Source organism: Drosophila subobscura, chromosome U (genome assembly GCF_008121235.1).
Source record: "Drosophila subobscura isolate 14011-0131.10 chromosome U, UCBerk_Dsub_1.0, whole genome shotgun sequence".
Lineage (NCBI taxonomy): Eukaryota > Metazoa > Arthropoda > Insecta > Diptera > Drosophilidae > Drosophila > Drosophila subobscura.
In genome coordinates, this window is record NC_048534.1 from 2,011,661 (window position 1) to 2,029,551 (window position 17,891).

The window sequence follows — 17,891 nt, forward strand, 5'->3', positions numbered from 1 at the left end:
CGAAAACAACAAAAAACAAATCAGGCTAAAGTTAGTAATTTTTAAAATGCAATATGGTAAAAGACAAAAATTGTTGTTTTTTCGGCACATAAATAATGCTATTGTTTTCGTTTCGAACATATTTTGCTCAGTGCTGTCTCCTAGAGCTCTATTAATGCATAGCCCACACACAATATGTATTGCCCCTCACCCGCCATCCACCCCTCACTCTCCACCACATTACCCATGGCGGCCTTCTCTTGAACTTTTGTTATTTATTACACGTCTGTATATCTGAACCAGGTCGCGGCAATACAAACCAAACTCCTAGACTCCAGTAGCCAAGCCCAAAGATCTATCTTGGGTCTTGGTTCTTTATAGATAAGTTAGCTTTAGGCATTTTGTATAGATCCAAATGCGTATGTATGTCCGTATGTTGTGTAAAATCGCACCCGAGATCAAGTTTTAATAGTTTAAATTTCAGCGAATCGTAAATAGCACAAATCGAATGGAAGAGTCTAGCAACCTTAGATATTAAAAGAAGATATATATTATATAAATATATAGCTTAGTCTAGTGTAGCCTCAAAAGTTAATATTATATTATGGGATGGGTCAAGGTCAAGGCTCAAGCAACGTTTTAATTTTTATGTACTGTTATTCATACGTGTAGAAGGAAGCAAAGGAAGCGAATGAGCAAATAAACTAAATGTTAATGAGAAATTTTTGAACATACTGTAAGTTCTAAAATTGCATTTATAAATTATATATATTATACACAGGAAATGAAGGAATACCAAGGAACATAAATGAGCGTGTCGTTATATAGGAATTGACTTTACTTAAACTAAAATAAAAACCAAACAGAAAACTGAAACCTACTGAGACAAATGATGATGATGAGAACTCACTTCTCTCTCACACCACACTTTCTCTCTGTGTCTATCACTCGCTATATCTGATCAAATTGGAACACTTTTATAATTCAATGACACATTTAAGCATTCGCAAACACACAAAAAATTAAATTGAAATATGAAGCAAATCAATTCCGAAAAAGTGCTATAAGAAAAAACGCATAGAAAACATAAAATTCCTACGAAATGAAAGACTTTAAAATCTAAGCCGTTAAAGTGAAAGGGAAAACCAAGTAAATCATAACAAAGCAAAAAACGAAGGACACGATAAATCAATGATGAATATATACTACATAACAATATATAAAGATATATGTATGTATGTATATATGTACATACATACATATGTATGAAATTTACACATGGCAAAAAACATCTTATAGTACATTGATATTTGTTAAGGATTGTTGGAATTTGCAGTTTAAATTGGATTGAATTGTATTTCGGTATACATTTAGGGAACGCTGTTAGGGTAGAAATCATGTATGTATGTGTATATTGTATATAGAAAATTTAGCTGCGACTCCTTTCCACACAATTCCACAAAACAAGCCCCCAAACCAAATAAAAATTCTTATGTGTAACCAAATATACTTCAGTTTGATTTTCAATTTTGGCATTCCGTTAAAAAACAATTATTCACAGATCACAACCGAATGAAGAACTTTTAGGAAAATAAGACACACTTTAGCCAAGCTAATTGTTGTATAAAATAAATACGATACATAGAATAAACCAAAGGCAAAACGAAAAATAAATAAAACCAGATTTATTTCCCATGAAAACAACACACACCCCAAAAAAACAAAGAAAAACGTAGCAATATGAAGAGGAAGCCCCAAAGAAAATAAAAAGAACCTTTAATGCAAGAAAAACTCGGTATGTTCTTATGAAAGTAACATTAACGAATAACTTAAAGTTTAATAAAAATGAAAATAAAAGAGAATTTTACTGAATAAAAAACAATACACACAAAAACTGTATTTTAAAAATATCTGGATAGTTTTTGTGGCTTTGGGAGGTCTTTGATTTCAGAATGGATAAGTGTAAAAGTTATTTTTAAGTATTTTTCATTTAAATTATATATTATTTTTTTGCAGGAATTACTCTTATTTTAATTGAACTTGCTTGTTGCACTCCACTCTTGCTGTGCATTTTTAATGAGCGAATCAACAACCTTTCTGCATATCTGAATACAAATATATTTATTTGAATTATTAATATTGGAAACGTGTTGCTGGGGGAATTAATTTCAATCGGATTAGGTAAGCAAATAATTGAATTTATGCAGGTAGAAAAACACACAAGTCAGATATGAGATCAAATTCATTACATTTTCCAATATAAAAATTGTGCAACCTATTTTCAAACCAACGATCCATAATGTCTGCGCCACTCGATCTTATCGGTTCACTGCACTTATGATTTTATTCCAGATGAGCAGACAGACTGCATCCCGAAAGGTTATAAATAATATCCCGAATATATATAAAATATTACCAAGTGAGAGATGCACACCCGCATCGCAACGCATTTTTTTCCTTCCGCTTATGTTGCTAATTTTAAGCATCCACTCAGCAGCGGAAACATCTACAGACACACCGATCTTCCCACAGCTTTTTGGTATAACAGTTCAAATAGATTATAACACTCACCTGAGCTGAGCTTAAAGCTTGGCTGTAAGCATATTACGCTGCTCTTCCAGCAATGATCTTGCACTCTGCGCACAAAGCTCGCATCGAACGGTTATAAAAGCGAAAATCGGACCGAAACGACAGTACTTGGAACAAAATCAAACAGTACAAAAAATATGTATACCATACGAATGGTGAGCGTGGGGCTATTGTTGTGCCTGATAAGCTGCTGGAGCTGGAGTGCGATGGCGAAGCTGGAAGAGAAATTCTCGTGGAAGCAGCTGGCCTTCGACTGGCCCAGCACAAAGGCCGAGGAGGCGGCCAAAGCAAACGGACACTACATCGAGGAGAATAACCTGCCGCTGGGCGTGGAGCGTTGGCAAAACAGAATCTTTGTCACTGTGCCAAGGTAATTTACCGTTATTACCATACACGTATTTATTTTATGTAGTGATCAACAGACCAAAACCCAATTTGTGATTACCTCTTGCAGTTGCTGTTCGTTTTTTTTCGGTTGGTAATTAAATGTCAGGCTAGTCTTGCAAACTCACTGACTGACTAGCTCTACAATATAAACCGGTTTCCCCCTGTTGGCTAGGGTAACTTTTCTACGTAAATTTTCCTTTGTATAAAAAACTATTTTGCATTTTAAATGTTAGTTTCTAAATGCAAATGCTCACGTGAAATTGATTTATAATTAATAAGAGAAAACATTTAAGCACTTGACCGGATTTAATTAGAATCTTTTCATAGAAAAAGGTCAATAAAATCAGACGGTATGTGACGTCAGCCCTATTGGGGGGTTTACCTTAAGAAAAAAAAGAGTCCAAATGAGATAAACAAATTTTTGGTTGTCTAATAAAAACAAGAAACAGGGAAATCAGGGAATTATTAATTATAAGTTGGATGACACAACAATTTGAAGATAAACTCTCAGATATGAGTACAAACAAGAAAAATTGTGTGATATAGCCTTAACGATTTTCTTTTAATTGTTAGGATTTCTTATCACAAAGGTTCTTCAATTTATTTTTATAGCTTTTCCAGGGATCGCTATAAAAAACTTACAACCTTCGCTTAGAAATACTTTCAGTTTCCGTTGAGTAAATTAATCTAGTTCTCAATCTATAAAAAATTTTCATGCCTTTAACTCTACAAAACCTATTTTTTAATTTGAATTTCCTTCTTCCCCATCCAGATGGAAGGCCGGTGTTGCTGCCACCCTCAACTACATTGATCTCACATCGACTGAGAAATCGCCAAAGCTACATCCCTATCCCAGCTGGGAGGCCAACAAATTGCCCATCGATGTCAAACCGCAGGATCAGAAGACGCCCTCGGGTGGACGTTTGGATGCTGACAAGGCGCAGGTTGCTGACATTCAGTTGAAGGACAATGCCACCATCATTTCCACATTCCGCATTCAGGTCGATGTCTGCGATCGTCTGTGGGTGTTGGACACTGGTCTGGCTGATATTCTGGGCAGCCCCAAGCAGATTACACCGAACTCCATTCTGGTGTTTGATCTCAAGACTGATACACTGCTGCGTCGGTTCACCATTCCCGCTGATCAGTCCAAGGAGGATTCGTTCTTTGCCAATATCGTGAGTAATGATGACATGAAAAAGTGATTTACTTACACTACGGAGGGTATTCCATTTATCCAATTGCAGGTTGTGGATGCAGATCGCTCAGAATGCCAGGATGCGTTTGCCTATGTGCCCGACTTGGGTGCCTATGGTGTGATTGTGTACTCGCTGCGAAAAGACAAGTCCTATCGTGTCAAGCACAACTTCTTCCACTTTGATCCACTGCAGGGCGACTTCAATGTCGGCGGCGTCAACTTCCAGTGGACGGATGGAGTATTTGGCCTGGCCGTGGGTGCCATGAATCCGGATCACTCCAAGGATATTTACTTCCATGCTTTAGCCAGTACCAAAGAGTTCAAGGTGTCCAATCGTGTGTTGCAAAACGAATCACATGTCACGGGTGGCGATTCCTACTATGACTTTAAATATGTGGGAGATCGCGGCATGAATGGCCAGTCCACCGCCGAGGTCTTCGATCCGGAAACGGGCGTCATTTTCTACACGCAAGTGAACAAGGATGCCATCGCCTGCTGGAACATCAAGCGTCCCTACACGCCCGACACTCAAGGTCTCATTGACTCCGATTCGCATACCTTGGTCTTTCCTAACGACATGAAGATCGATAGCGAGGGCACCATCTGGGTGCTGTCCGACAGGATGCCAACGTATTTGTACAAGGAGCTGGATCCTTCAGCCATTAACTACCGCATATTGATGGGAAACAATCGCGATCTTATCAAGGGTACACCGTGCGAAATGTAAGCAGCCTACAGACATTCGTTGTTTGATTTGAGCCGCGATGAATTTTTGTATTTACATAAGGCTTTAATTGTTGGTTAGTAAGTCAGCTTAATAAACTATTCTCAATCTGATAGACTGTGCGCATTAGTTAAATGTCCGACTTCAGCAGATTATTAGCCAGCTGCACCTTCTCGCCCGGCTTGAAGGCAGGCATGCCTAGGTAGGGGCAGGTGGAACAGCGAAAAGCGTCGCCCAGGTAGCACTGCAAATACACAGATCATAAATTTTCGAAATGCAATAGTAATATTTTTGGCCTAACATACACTTCCGCAGCTGGATTTGACATTTTCAGTGGCCGTTGTGGCTTTCTTCTCGCTCTCCAGCTCATCGGCAAGGCCGCAGGAGCAATTCTTGCAGGCCTTGCGCTTGCCCGTGGTGCTGCAGACTTTTAGAACAGCCGGATCAGGCTTCAGTTTGTCCTCCTCATCCAGTAGTTCTTCCTCATCGATTAGCTCCTCATCGTCGCCGCTGATTTTCCACACATTCAGAGCACTGGCGTTCTTTTTGGCAAACGAGAGGCGGGCCGAGGAGCCAGTTTCGTAACCGGGCTTCTCTGCTGTCAGAGCATCGGTACCCTCACTGCAGTTGATGAAACCAGAGAGTTTGATTTCCTGCATCAAGCTGCCGGCAGGGCCAATGAACGAAAACAAATGGAGTTTTCCGCTGGGCTTCAGCATGTGCAGCAGCTTTACGAAATTGTCGGTTAGCTGGGCGCACTCAATGACAATCAGGTCGAAGCTGGAGTTGGCGTAGGAGGCTGAAATGGGATGCCGGTCGCTAATGAATTTGCTGACTCACACGGAGCGAAAGCCCAATTTCACACGAAACTTACAAAAAGAAAGGCGATGCTCATTTTCCACAGCCACCTCGCCCTCGGTGGCGATTTTCAGCAGCTCCACACGCTTGTCCAGATCTTCGCTATCAGTCCATATGTATAGAGATTTTTTCAGACCCTTAAATTGTTCCATTTTTCTAGAATGTTTTTTTTTTTTTTTTTTTTTTTTTTTTTTTTGATATTTAATCGCTACTGCGAAATTGGTTGGTCGCAGAGATGAGTCCGCATTGACCAGGTACTTCAGTTTTGTGTTGAATATTATAAAAAAGTTACTGAAAATTTTGAACTCAAAAACGAGTTGTTTGCCGAACGAACACTAGAAATAGAAATTATTATTTTGTGTTATTTAATTGCTACCGCGATATTGGATGGTCGCACGACGATGAGTCGTGACCAGGTACTTCAGTTCGATGATGGGGCTGTCAATATTTTCTTGACTATCGATGGTTTTTAGTGAGACCATGCATGGTGTTGCATTGGTAATTCTTATAATTTAAACAATATGATGCTTAGTTTAAAGTGTGGTCGTGTGTAAGAGTTTAACAAAATATATAGTAGTGAAATAAATTGATGTGTGTTTTTTTTTTGTATATAATCGCTAGTAGCGTGACCGCAAGATTATCGATAAAATATACCGTAAGGGCCTCGAAAATATACCGAAATAAATTTTTTCTTTTCAAAATATACCGTAAAGTAAACTGATGGAAAATGTATTTATTTAATTAAATTTATTTATTTAAATAAAAAACGTATCAAATCATCTTCGTAGACCTTAAAAGACAAAATATTATTTTCCTTTATATTCGCCCTATTCACTATCGTCATTATTTTCAATTTCCTTTGGATTAAGGAATTCGGATTCGAAATGTTTACAACCATTTTTATACCCGGTACTCGAAGAGTAAATAGGGTATATTGTATTTGTGCGGATAACGGTTGTATGTAACGCACAGAAGGAAACGTTTCCGACCCCATAAAGTATATATTCTTGATCAGCATCAATAGCCGAGTCGATTGAGCCATGTCTGTCTGTCCGTCTGTCCGTCCATCCGTCCGTCCGTCTGTCCGTCCGTCCGTCTGTCCGTCTTGTTTGTCGGCTAGTTCTCAGAGACTAAGAGCTAGAGCCACCAAATTTTGGCACCAGACTGCTGTATGCTTACACTGAAACCAGTGTATTTCAAAAATGAGCCCCGCCCCCTTCCGCCCCCGCAAAAGGGCGAAAACCTCCCAAATCTACAATTTTGACGCTTCTTACGCGTCACAACTTTTATAACCGGCACTCAGTACTACATCTGCAACATCAACAACACTGCTCACGCCAACACGCTCCTTTAGCTCGCCACCCTCCCCTATAGACACACACTGCAGAGTCAGGGCAGAGTCGAGGCAGAGTCAGCGGCAGAGACGTGTCAGGGGCAGAGGCCATAAACTGCGCGAAGCAGAGTATGCTGCTATAAGGTGCGGGACGGGGTGGGTTTGGCCACTGAAAATTAATTTCTTCATTGTGGCTATAATAATGATCCAATCGGATCCCAATTTGGTGATCTGATAGATATGGTCATTTGGCGTTTTTAGTTTTCTGCTATCTTTAAAATTGTAGATTTGGGAGGTTTTCGCCCTTTTGCGGAGGCGGAAGGGGGCGTGGCTCATTTTTGAAATACACTTGTAACAGTGTGAGCATACAGAAGTCTGGATGCAAAATTTGGTGGCTCTAGCTCTTGTAGTCTCTGAGTACTAGGCGCTCATCAGGACGGACAGACGGACAGACGGACGGACGGACGGACGGACGGACAGACGGACAGACAGACATGGCTCAATCGACTCGGCTATTGATGCTGATCAAGAATATATATACTTTATGGGGTCGGAAACGTTTCCTTCTGTGCGTTACATACAACCGTTATTCGCACAAATACATTATACCCTATTTACTCTTCGAGTACCGGGTATAAAAAAAATAATTTAAACAATGTTATGATGCTTAGGGGGATGGGATTTGATCCCTATTCTAGGCGGGCGAGCTAAAACTATGTATAAAAGGATGTATATGTGGATGACATATGTAGAAAAAGGTTAAATTTGAAAAAAACCACTAAGGTACAGATATCCTACTGAGTACCGGGTATAAAAGTTGTGACGCGTAAGAAGCGTCTCACACGTCCCTTCTCGTTTTATTTAAGTTTTTCATATAATGGTCAGGGAAATCCTCTCCTGTGTCTAAACGGTCAGGGAAATCCGCTCATGTGTCTAAACAGTCGGGAAATCCTCTCGTGCGTCTAAACGCTCGGGAAATCCTCTCGTGCGTCTAAACGGTCAGGTTGTGACATGTCACGACGTGAAACGAAGAAAACTCGGTCCATGCCCACCTCTAATTTCAAGTGCTGTTAGGCGGTGAAGATATCGCCGGTAGGTGTCAACTATCGTAAATAACAAACCATCGATGTATCGATACAATCCTCACAAGTCGCTTTTTTATAAATTGATTATAAATATAACTCAAGCGCTAGTTACAGCATTAAACAGAAGGCAGCCGCTGCAACCGCTAGTCGCTAGAGTCAGGTGCTTTTCAAAATAGAAATATGTGATTACGGCGTCCAGTACAAAAATCAAGCCTCCATCAGCGAATCCGACCATTCCGCGACCAAGACGAAGAGAGAGAGAGTGCGTGAGAGAAACGACAGCTGCTGGCCGTGTGTGTTGGTGAAGGATAACAAATACAAAACATACAACAACAACAAATATTACACAAAAAGTGCCAAAGTTATAAACGAATTTGCCAAAAAATAAAACAAAAAGAGCCAACCAATAGCAAGCAACCATTAAATTTCATAGAATTCTATGCAGAAGACATGTGCATAAATGAAGAGCTACAACCAATTTAATTTGAACGCCGTTGCCCCGCCCGCCATTGCCTACGAGAACGCAGCCGCAGCAGCAGCCCTAAATTCAAGCAATTCGCCCCTCGATCACAATCAGCAGCAGCAGCGTCAGGACATGCCGCACTTTGGACTGGGCAGCGGTCCTCAGCCGCCGCCGTCGCAGCAGCAGCAAGTGCACCATCAGCAGCAGCAACAGCAACAACAAATGCAACTGTCCATGTTGCCGGGTCCGTACCGGCCGCACATCGAGGAAAAAAAGCTGACGCGCGATGCCATGGAGAAGTACATGAGGGAGCGTAACGATATGGTCATCGTGATACTCCATGCCAAGGTGCGATATGACATGGTGTTGGGGATCTTTTGGTGGAACTCTCGAAGGGATTTTAGGAAGTATAAATGGGGCACTTTGGGTAGGTTCAGGTTAAAAAGGTGGCTGGTAGAGTTCTTAAAGTTCGTCAATTCAATTGAAGAAATTTAAGAGTAGTTTGTTTTAACAATGTTCTTACAGGATATAGAAATGATTTCCAGGAAATACTTCACTAATTTATGTGGAAGTTTATCCTGTTGGAAACATAAACATTTACAATTTAGATATTAGGTAATTTAGGCCAGGAAATTGTTTGTAATTTGTGTCAAATTTCGGTTTGAATTGAATTTCTGATAGATACTAACCACCAATTCAAAGATAAATCTTATTTCTCAGATACTGTGATGACCATAGAATGTTCTTCGACATTACTTACCCATCCAGATGAAGATTGTTCTCTCATCTGTTTAAAATATTCCCATTTAATTCCCAGTCCACTCTATAGTATACTAGATACCCTTTAAAAGAATCCTTCAAGTACCGAAATGTTCTTCAAGTAGGTTTCAAAATTATATTCCCATTCTAATGGGTCAATCAGAGTCACCTCCTCCATGAACACCCGCGCCAAAGTGTCCGATTCGTTTGTCCAGCTTTAAAGTGTTACATTTTTGCGGCTTTGGCGAAAAGCTAAAAAAATGAGAATAAAATTGTCGCGGTTGCTTTTTAGTGGTGGCGATCTTCAAACGGCGGCGACTGCTGCCAAATGGGAATCCTTCACACTCCAGTGAATCCAAATTGAGCAACGCAGCGCGCTCGGTGCGGTTCCCCGTTGCCCGGTTCGGTTCAGTCCAGTCCGAGCCGAGCCGCAATGAAAATAATCGAAATTAATTACAGAAAATTTGCAAAGCTGCATAGCTTGCGGTTTTGATACGATTTGCCGATAATCCGAGCGAGTAACAATTTGTGCTAATTGAATTTTTCGCTCTTTCGTGTGTTGCCAGGTGGCCCAGAAGTCCTATGGCAATGAGAAGCGCTTTTTCTGCCCGCCGCCCTGCATCTATCTGTTTGGCAGCGGCTGGCGACGGCGCTACGAGGAGATGCTGCAGCAGGGCGAAGGCGAGCAGGGGGCTCAGCTGTGCGCCTTCATTGGCATTGGGAGCAGTGACCAGGACATGCAGCAGCTGGATCTCAACGGGAAGCAGTACTGTGCTGCAAAGACCTTGTTCATTTCGGACTCGGACAAACGCAAACACTTTATGCTGTCGGTGAAGATGTTCTACGGGAATGGCCACGACATCGGCGTTTTCAACTCGAAACGGATCAAGGTGATATCAAAGCCATCCAAGAAAAAGCAGTCACTAAAGAACGCTGACCTGTGCATAGCCAGCGGCACAAATGTGGCCCTCTTCAATCGCCTGCGCTCACAAACCGTCTCCACTCGGTATTTACATGTGGAGAATGGACACTTTCATGCCTCGTCCACCCAGTGGGGGGCATTTACGATACACCTGCTCGACGACAACGAGTCCGAGTCGGAGGAGTTTCAGGTGCGCGATGGCTACATCCATTACGGTGCCACAGTCAAGCTGGTATGCTCAGTCACAGGCATGGCCCTGCCGCGCCTCATCATACGCAAGGTGGACAAGCAGATGGCGCTGCTGGAGGCCGATGATCCTGTCTCCCAGCTGCACAAATGTGCGTTCTACATGAAAGACACGGATCGCATGTATTTGTGCTTGTCGCAGGAGAAGATTATCCAATTTCAGGCCACGCCGTGTCCCAAGGAGCCAAACAAGGAGATGATCAATGATGGTGCCTGTTGGACAATTATTTCCACGGACAAAGCCGAGTACCAGTTCTACGAGGGCATGGGTCCTGTGGCGTAAGTTAAAGCTTCTCTTCTCTGTCATGGCTTGATTTTATTGGACTTTTTTCTTCTTTTAGTTCTCCAGTCACACCTGTGCCCATTGTAAATTCTCTTAATCTTAATGGTGGCGGCGATGTGGCCATGCTGGAGCTGAGCGGCGACAACTTTACGCCCCATCTGCAGGTGTGGTTCGGTGATGTGGAGGCCGAGACCATGTATCGCTGTACGGAGACGTTGCTCTGTGTGGTGCCGGAGATATCACTTTTTCGCGGCGAATGGCTTTGGGTGAGTGTCTGCGTGGAAATAGTTTATCTTCCATTTGTATCGCTATCTATAACTCTGATTTTGATAGGTACGACAGCCCACACAGGTGCCCATTTCGCTGGTGCGCAACGATGGCATTATCTACGCCACGGGCCTGACATTCACGTATACCCCAGAGCCGGGGCCGCGGCCGCATTGCAATACCCAGGCTGAGGATGTGATGCGGACACGGCACAACAACAACAACAACATCTCGAACATCAGCAACAACAATAACGCGGGCTCACCGGCAGGTGGCAGCTTGCAACAGCAGCAGCAACAACAGCCACAGCAGCATCAAGCGCTGCCCTCCATCTCAGAAGTGCAATGGAATAGTCATGGTAGCGGCTTGTCCTGAGTGCAGGACATTTGCATCCTACATTTATGTCTGCTAAGTTTTTTATAGTTTCCATTAGAGACCTTAGTTTGTAGATTAACGATTTTTCTAATTCTAATTTCTCCCCTCTCATGACGCGACGCGAACAAACAAACAGAAATTCCTCCTCTCTTGAGACACCTACTATTTAAAATCATCCTACAATTAGTGCTAGTACCGAACCAATAGATGTGTAAATGGAATACAAAAAGCAAAATTTGTATATATGTAACTCGAAAGAGCTCACACACTGACACCACGCCACACGCATATGATATACATATGTATATATTTGTATAGAATATATATATATACTTGTAATTCTAGTTAAATATACATTTTTGTATAAGTATATAGCAGATTTTTTGCCAGCGGTTGCAAATATTTTTTAAAACTTTTATTCTTGTGAACTTCCAAAGAAATGTTAAAGAAGCCACCACAAACAGAATATATAAAACTCCTTGAAAAAACATTAACACAAAAACATTTCATTAATAAATCCCATATACAAATACAAACTGCATTCCTGTAGGAATATTGTCTGTATATATAAAATTTGGTGACATTTCTGGATTTCTTTGGCCCATATCTTTGGAACTTCTCAACGATTGAAGGACCGCGATATTATTTTTTGTATAATATGAAAAGATAGATAAAAGCGATTTGTTTTTAAGCCCAGACAACAATAATAAAAATAAAAAAACAAGATCGAAAGACCGAAATTATGACGACAGAAAAAGTAAAGCATGTCGTCAGTTTATACATATGTATATGATTAACCATGATTTAAAATTATTCTAGTCCACCAATTTTCATTGGATGGTCGGTCTGAGGAGTGTTTTGGGTGGTGCGCTGGAGGAGGGCAGGGTAAATTGCTGTGGGAATATGACCAGATATCGTGTGAATATTTTTAAACAAAACAAGTGCCCCTCTTCCCACGATGGATGGCTTGGCCCTTCTCCTACTCTTTCCCCTTCTTACGGACTTCAGTTTAATTACAGTTTGGTCTGGAATCGCTGAATGCCAAGTCAAGAAACTTGTGTCTATGCCTGTGTGTGTATATATGTATAACACTATTGTTTCCGTTTTTCGGCCAACGTTAAGGAGCCGTGTTTTCTCACAGCCCAAAAAGCAGTGTCTTACGCGACTGCTGTGGCTGCCACTGCTGCTGCTGTGAGAACTTTTACTGCCTTTTGTTGAATATTTATGCATTTTGTTGTTGTTGCTTTTTACAGATTTACAAATTAAGATTCGCAGTTTTAAATTAAATATCGCTTACTTCCGCTTTGGATTGTCGGATAGAGCGGCACTAAAAACTAATCTCTCAAGTTGGGAGACAAAATTTCTTATCGGAGCGGTAGTGCCAGAAGCAGCCAAGCAGGTCAACCCCTAAGAGTCGCTGCACTTATTCGATGGGAAAACAAAAGACTTAAACAGCAAACTCGCTCGTCACGTGATGTGGCTGAAGAAGTTGATGATGATGGAAAAACCACCACCAAAATGTGTCTCAAGTTTTGTAATTGGAACTGCAACTTCTTAAGGTCGCGCGTTGTCCTATAAGAAGCTGAATATGAAATTAGTTTGGAATTTTTAATGAACATTTCCATGAGGCCTGGGCCCGAGCCGACCCCATCTCCGTGTACTACCTTCAGTCTGGTTGGAGAGTTGGGGGCGAAGGTGCCTTGATTGCGGTCGGTCTTTTAGCTGGAAAGGGGGAAGAAAACAATTTCTAAAAGTTCTCAGGACTGCTCGACAACTAAAAAAAATCGTAGTTAATTATCTCGAAGAAATCTAAGTCTATTCCCGTCTTGAGTTGCGCCTCCCCGTTGACTGCTGCCGTTTTTCACACGCTGTGTGGAAAAATGGAAATTCTCCGCAAAATACAACGCGTGGGAAATCGGTTGCGTGGGAGCCCAGCCAAGAAAAAATCAGGGGAATTTATACATGCAAGTCCATCCTAATATATAGTAGACCTACAAAATATTCATACCAGAGTACTTGTATATACATATACTGCTAAGTGCTGTGTTGTCTGTTTGTTTTAGTGTTTAATATATGGAAAATACAATTCCTAGGTCAAGTTGGATCGATCGATTCAAAGTGACATTGAAAAATAAAAAGGAGGAGGACTGAATTAGTCTGTGGTGGCGGTTATAGGTATTCTGCAATTAAATAGTAGGATTTCTTTCATATTTCTTTAAGTTAAACTTGATTTTGTTTAAGAGAATTGGGATTTAGATGTGTGAACTTTTTGATTTTTGAAGACTTATAGACCAATAAAAATACTAGGGCGAGATTATAATTTATTTGTGTCTTATCTCTTCAAGTACTTACCTAATATATAAGTTTTGGTGTACGTTACCTGTTATATTGCATCTTTTAAATAATACGCCATCTAATAAGTATATATGTATATTCCTCAAACTTGTCTTTTATAACCGTATTAAACTTTCAACGTTTTACGTTGATTGTGTATCATCGTGCCTTTATCTGCAAGAAACTCTTGTACTTTATGGATCGTCATGCATCTTCGACTCCTTTAAGTTTTAAGAAGATTTCAAATAGTTCAAATTCAGGCAATTGAGCCAAAGGTTCTTCAAAATCCTTTCCACATTGACTTCTTAAGATCTTTTATATCTTTGCAAGAGCATTTTTCCCAAGCACTAAAACTCAATTTTGCTTTTGGGCAACACACCCAACCCACCATCTATGAAGATATTACCCGGGAATCGATTAAATACCCAATTGCTTAAATATTTTAATTCATAGTGAATGCTATTGAACTATAAGCTGAATCGAATTTAACGGATGCTAGAAAACTTGTACTTTTTAATAATCCATTTCAGAGATGTCAATAAGCAAGTGATATTGGATATTGTATATATCCATTATTGATGCTCTTAACTCTTAACTTAGCAATATTACACTACTCTACACGATTTTGCCGCTTCGATCCAGACTAACTTTTTCTGAAAGATATAGGGCTTAGAAATGGTTTAATGATAATTTTTTATTTTTTTTCTATGGCAGGATCTTTTTTTCACATAACTTAGGTATTTTACATCTAACAGCAGAATTTAAAAAATATTCAAAAAAAAAGATTGACCAATAGAAAAAACAAATTCTTAAAAAAAATTAAAACCCTCATCCTATCAGAAACGAGAAGGGACGTGTGAGACGCGGTTATTTGTCAAATTTTAAATTTTTTCTTCATCTGTCATCTACATCAACAACTCTGCTCACGCCAACACGCTCCTTTAGCTCGCCACCCTCCCCTAGAGCAACACACTGCAGAGTCATGGCAGAGACGCGGCAGAGGCAGAGGCAGAGACGTGTCAGAGGCAGAAGCAGAGTGTGAATGAGAGAATGTGCAAAAAAACAAATACAAGCTGCGGGACGGGGTTGGATTAGCCAATGCAAATTAATTTCTTCATTGTGGCCATAAAAATGATCCAATCGGATCCCAATATCTGATCTGATAGATATGGTCATTCCCTACGGAATCGCGTTTTTAGTTTTCTTTTTTCTTCAAAATTGTATTTTTTGAAATGCACTGTTTTCAGTGTGAGCATACAGCAGTCTGGTTGCAAAATTTGGTGGTTCTAGCTCTTATAGTCTCTGAGACCTAGCCGACAAACAAGATGGACAGACGTACAGACAGACATGACTCTATCGACTCGGCTGTTAGAGCAACATGGAGTATACAGAAAATTATATTTCAGTCATGGCTATCAATATTAGCCAAAAACTTATATTTACAACTTTTGTATATAAAAGTTACAACTAACACTTATTTTTGATTTTTTTCAATAAAAATCAAAATAAAGAGTTATTTTTAATTTATATTTTAAAAATCAAAAAGAGTTCTTTTTGATTTATACTTTAAAAATCAAAAATAAGAGTTAATTTTGATTTCTTTAATAAAAATAAAAAATAAGAGTCTTTCTTGATATTTATTATAAAAGTTGAAAATAAGAGTTATTCCGTAACTTTTATTTTAAAAGTTCAAAATAAAAGTTAACTTGATTATCCTTCGAAGTGAGTGGTTTGTTATCATAAATGTATGTATGTATATTCCTGATCCTTGAGAAAATACCTTTCATGTGATACATCGCATGCCCTTCATGGACGAATTTTAAGGATCTCACTATTTTCCTTTATATTTCGTTTTGAGCTTTCATAATATGTTGCAGTACCATGCGGTGCATTACTTTGAAAAGAAAACCTATAAAATCATATCCCAAAAATCACAAACACCCACTGTAAAAGAAAGAAATGGGAATTATAACGAAATTGTGAATTTATTCAATATTTATTTAGTTTTAAAAACATAAGTTGTTTTATAGAACTTGCGGACAAATTGCAGCGCAAGCCCGATAAAATAAGTTTCAGTGCCGAAAATGCCCTTTCAACGCTGACTTGTGTTGCGGGAACACAATGTATGACCTTTGCCAATTCATATAAGAGGGGATATATGTATTTCTTTTCTTCCCAATAATCCATAATATTGGCATTTATGTCTATTGGCTTCGGAAAATAATTCTTTATTTCATTAATGGCAAGCTGAACTTCATGTTCCTCCTCTTCATCTGACTCCTCATTGCCTGAAGCAAGCTCAATGGAATTGAGGAAAGACCGATCGATAGAGCGCGAGATAAGAGCTTACATATGTATATGCTACAACTTCAGTAACGAAGAAGGTGACATAAAGAACTGGAAGAACGGTCGCTGCAATGCACTATGGGACTTTTACCATTTCTTCTGGCAAAAAGTCTAGGCACACCCTTTCTTGCAATTGCATAGCATAATATTGCATTGATTAACAAACTTCATTAATATGTTATTCGGAAAAATTAAAAAAAAAAAAATTTGTATATTATACACTGAAGAGAATGCGTTGCCACGCCCATTTTCTAACATACCATCGTCTCATTAATATGAGCTTATTAATATAAAAAACTACATAGAACAATTTTGTTTCGTTTTCAATTCATTAAGTTTGGCCACAACAAGTGGTCAATTTCCCCACAGTGCAATGGGTATGCGAATTCGGTAATCAAAGCTTTAGGAAAGTGCGCAGTGCGAGTAATGAACAACTTATGTTTTTAACTGTAAACAAATTGCTGACTTATGGAAACAGAAAGACAATGACTGACCTTTGCCAACATATTATGAAAGCTCAAAACGAAATATAAAGGAAAATAGTGAGATCCTTAAAATTCGTCCATGAAGGGCTACGATGTATCACATGAAAGGTATTTTCTCAAGGATCAGGAATATACATACATTTATGAAAACAAACCACTCACTGCAAAGGATAATCAAGTTAACTTTTATTTTCAACTTTTAAAATAAAAATCAAAAATACCTCTTATTTTCAACTTTTATAATATAAATCAAAAAAGACTCTTATTTTTTATTTTTATTATAAAAATCATAATTAATTCCTATTTTTAATTTTTTTATAAAAATCATAATTAATTCCTATTTTTGATTTTTATTATAAAAATCATAATTAATTCCTATTTTTGATTTTAAAAGTATAAATTAAAAATAAATCATAATTTTGATTTTTATTGAAAAAATTAAAAATAAGTGTAACTCGTAACTTTTATATATATAAATCGTAAATAGAAGTTTTTGGCTAATATTGATAGCCATGACTGAAATATAATTTTCTGTATATTTTATGTTGCTCTAACATATGTCCTTCTCATTGATTTATTTACTTCAATTTAGCCTTCAAAACTGTTATTTGCGGTCTCTGCTATTTACTCTTCGAGTACCGGGTATAAAAATCGGTTTGGTTCGAAGCGGAAAAAAAGTTCGATTTTATGGATCAGTTTTATAGGAGCTAAGACTGATAAATCCCTTTATTCACATTTATCCCCTTTATTCTAAACGCAGCCCACATCAAAATATAGAAGAAAGTAAATTTAATGTGTATATAATTTATTAAATAGTTGAACATTTCTATGTATTTGATACAAAACGTCATCAGTACAGATATGCATTTAAGATATACAAAAGAGATAGATGCAAAATGAGCAGATACAAATGCTATAGAAAGTGCATATTCGGATTCAATAATTTGAGTAAACTGTGGAATGTGCCATAAGAAATTGCCTGAAGCAGTTGTGTTGCAAAATGTATAATAGAAACAAAAACGAGTAGGAACGTTTTTGATACGCTTCATACGAGTCACAACTTTTATACCCGTTACTCAGTCAGTATATGTATAGGTACATATGTAACCTTTTGATTTGTTCGAACTTTACATTTTACATTTTTTCTACATCGGTCATCTACATCTACATACATACTTTCTCACACCAACACGCCCTTTTTAGCTCGTCACCCTCCCCCAGTAACGCACACTGCATGAGGCAGAGTGTGCGAGCGAGA

At 39.0% G+C, this 17,891-nt stretch overlaps 3 protein-coding genes across 4 annotated transcripts; 2 read left to right on the forward strand and 1 right to left on the reverse strand.

The window, feature by feature from the left end:
* Positions 1–2,624: 2,624 nt before the first annotated feature.
* On the forward strand, positions 2,625–4,990 carry LOC117900326 (protein yellow). The gene is made up of 3 exons (XM_034810656.1): positions 2,625–2,938; positions 3,728–4,133; positions 4,203–4,990. Exons 1-3 carry the CDS (start codon positions 2,706–2,708, stop codon positions 4,878–4,880), a joined length of 1,317 nt encoding a protein of 438 aa, XP_034666547.1. The 5' UTR covers positions 2,625–2,705; the 3' UTR covers positions 4,881–4,990.
* LOC117900327 (anamorsin homolog) lies at positions 4,907–15,286 on the reverse strand. Of its 2 annotated transcripts, XM_034810658.1 has the most exons (4): positions 15,275–15,286; positions 5,752–5,891; positions 5,183–5,676; positions 4,907–5,121 (listed from the first exon to the last, which is right to left on the reverse strand). In XM_034810658.1, the coding sequence occupies exons 2-4, from the start codon at positions 5,885–5,887 to the stop codon at positions 5,008–5,010; spliced, it is 744 nt and encodes a 247-aa protein (XP_034666549.1). In that variant the 5' UTR covers positions 5,888–5,891; positions 15,275–15,286; the 3' UTR covers positions 4,907–5,007. The 2 variants fall into 2 exon arrangements, with proteins under 2 accessions (XP_034666549.1, XP_034666548.1); XM_034810657.1 differs by lacking the exon at positions 15,275–15,286 and having other exon boundaries at positions 5,752–5,910.
* On the forward strand, positions 8,614–11,606 carry LOC117900325 (suppressor of hairless protein). Its single transcript, XM_034810655.1, has 4 exons — positions 8,614–8,964; positions 9,942–10,822; positions 10,885–11,092; positions 11,160–11,606. Exons 1-4 carry the CDS (start codon positions 8,614–8,616, stop codon positions 11,466–11,468), a joined length of 1,749 nt encoding a protein of 582 aa, XP_034666546.1. The 3' UTR covers positions 11,469–11,606.
* Positions 15,287–17,891: the final 2,605 nt, after the last annotated feature.

Excerpts from the sequence above, each read along its gene's own strand:
- LOC117900325 (XM_034810655.1), top strand. The coding sequence starts at position 8,614 with ATGAAGAGCTACAACCAATTTAATTTGAACGCCGTTGCCCCGCCCGCC. Across the intron at positions 8,965-9,941 it reads TCGTGATACTCCATGCCAAG|GTGGCCCAGAAGTCCTATGG; the intron begins GTGCGATATGAC and ends GTGTGTTGCCAG. Across the intron at positions 10,823-10,884 it reads GAGGGCATGGGTCCTGTGGC|TTCTCCAGTCACACCTGTGC; the intron begins GTAAGTTAAAGC and ends TTCTTCTTTTAG.
- LOC117900326 (XM_034810656.1), top strand. The coding sequence starts at position 2,706 with ATGTATACCATACGAATGGTGAGCGTGGGGCTATTGTTGTGCCTGATA. Across the intron at positions 2,939-3,727 it reads ATCTTTGTCACTGTGCCAAG|ATGGAAGGCCGGTGTTGCTG; the intron begins GTAATTTACCGT and ends TTCCCCATCCAG. Across the intron at positions 4,134-4,202 it reads ATTCGTTCTTTGCCAATATC|GTTGTGGATGCAGATCGCTC; the intron begins GTGAGTAATGAT and ends ATCCAATTGCAG.
- LOC117900327 (XM_034810658.1), bottom strand. The coding sequence starts at position 5,887 with ATGGAACAATTTAAGGGTCTGAAAAAATCTCTATACATATGGACTGAT. Across the intron at positions 5,677-5,751 it reads TGAGCATCGCCTTTCTTTTT|CCTCCTACGCCAACTCCAGC; the intron begins GTAAGTTTCGTG and ends ATCCCATTTCAG. Across the intron at positions 5,122-5,182 it reads TCAAATCCAGCTGCGGAAGT|TGCTACCTGGGCGACGCTTT; the intron begins GTATGTTAGGCC and ends GTGTATTTGCAG.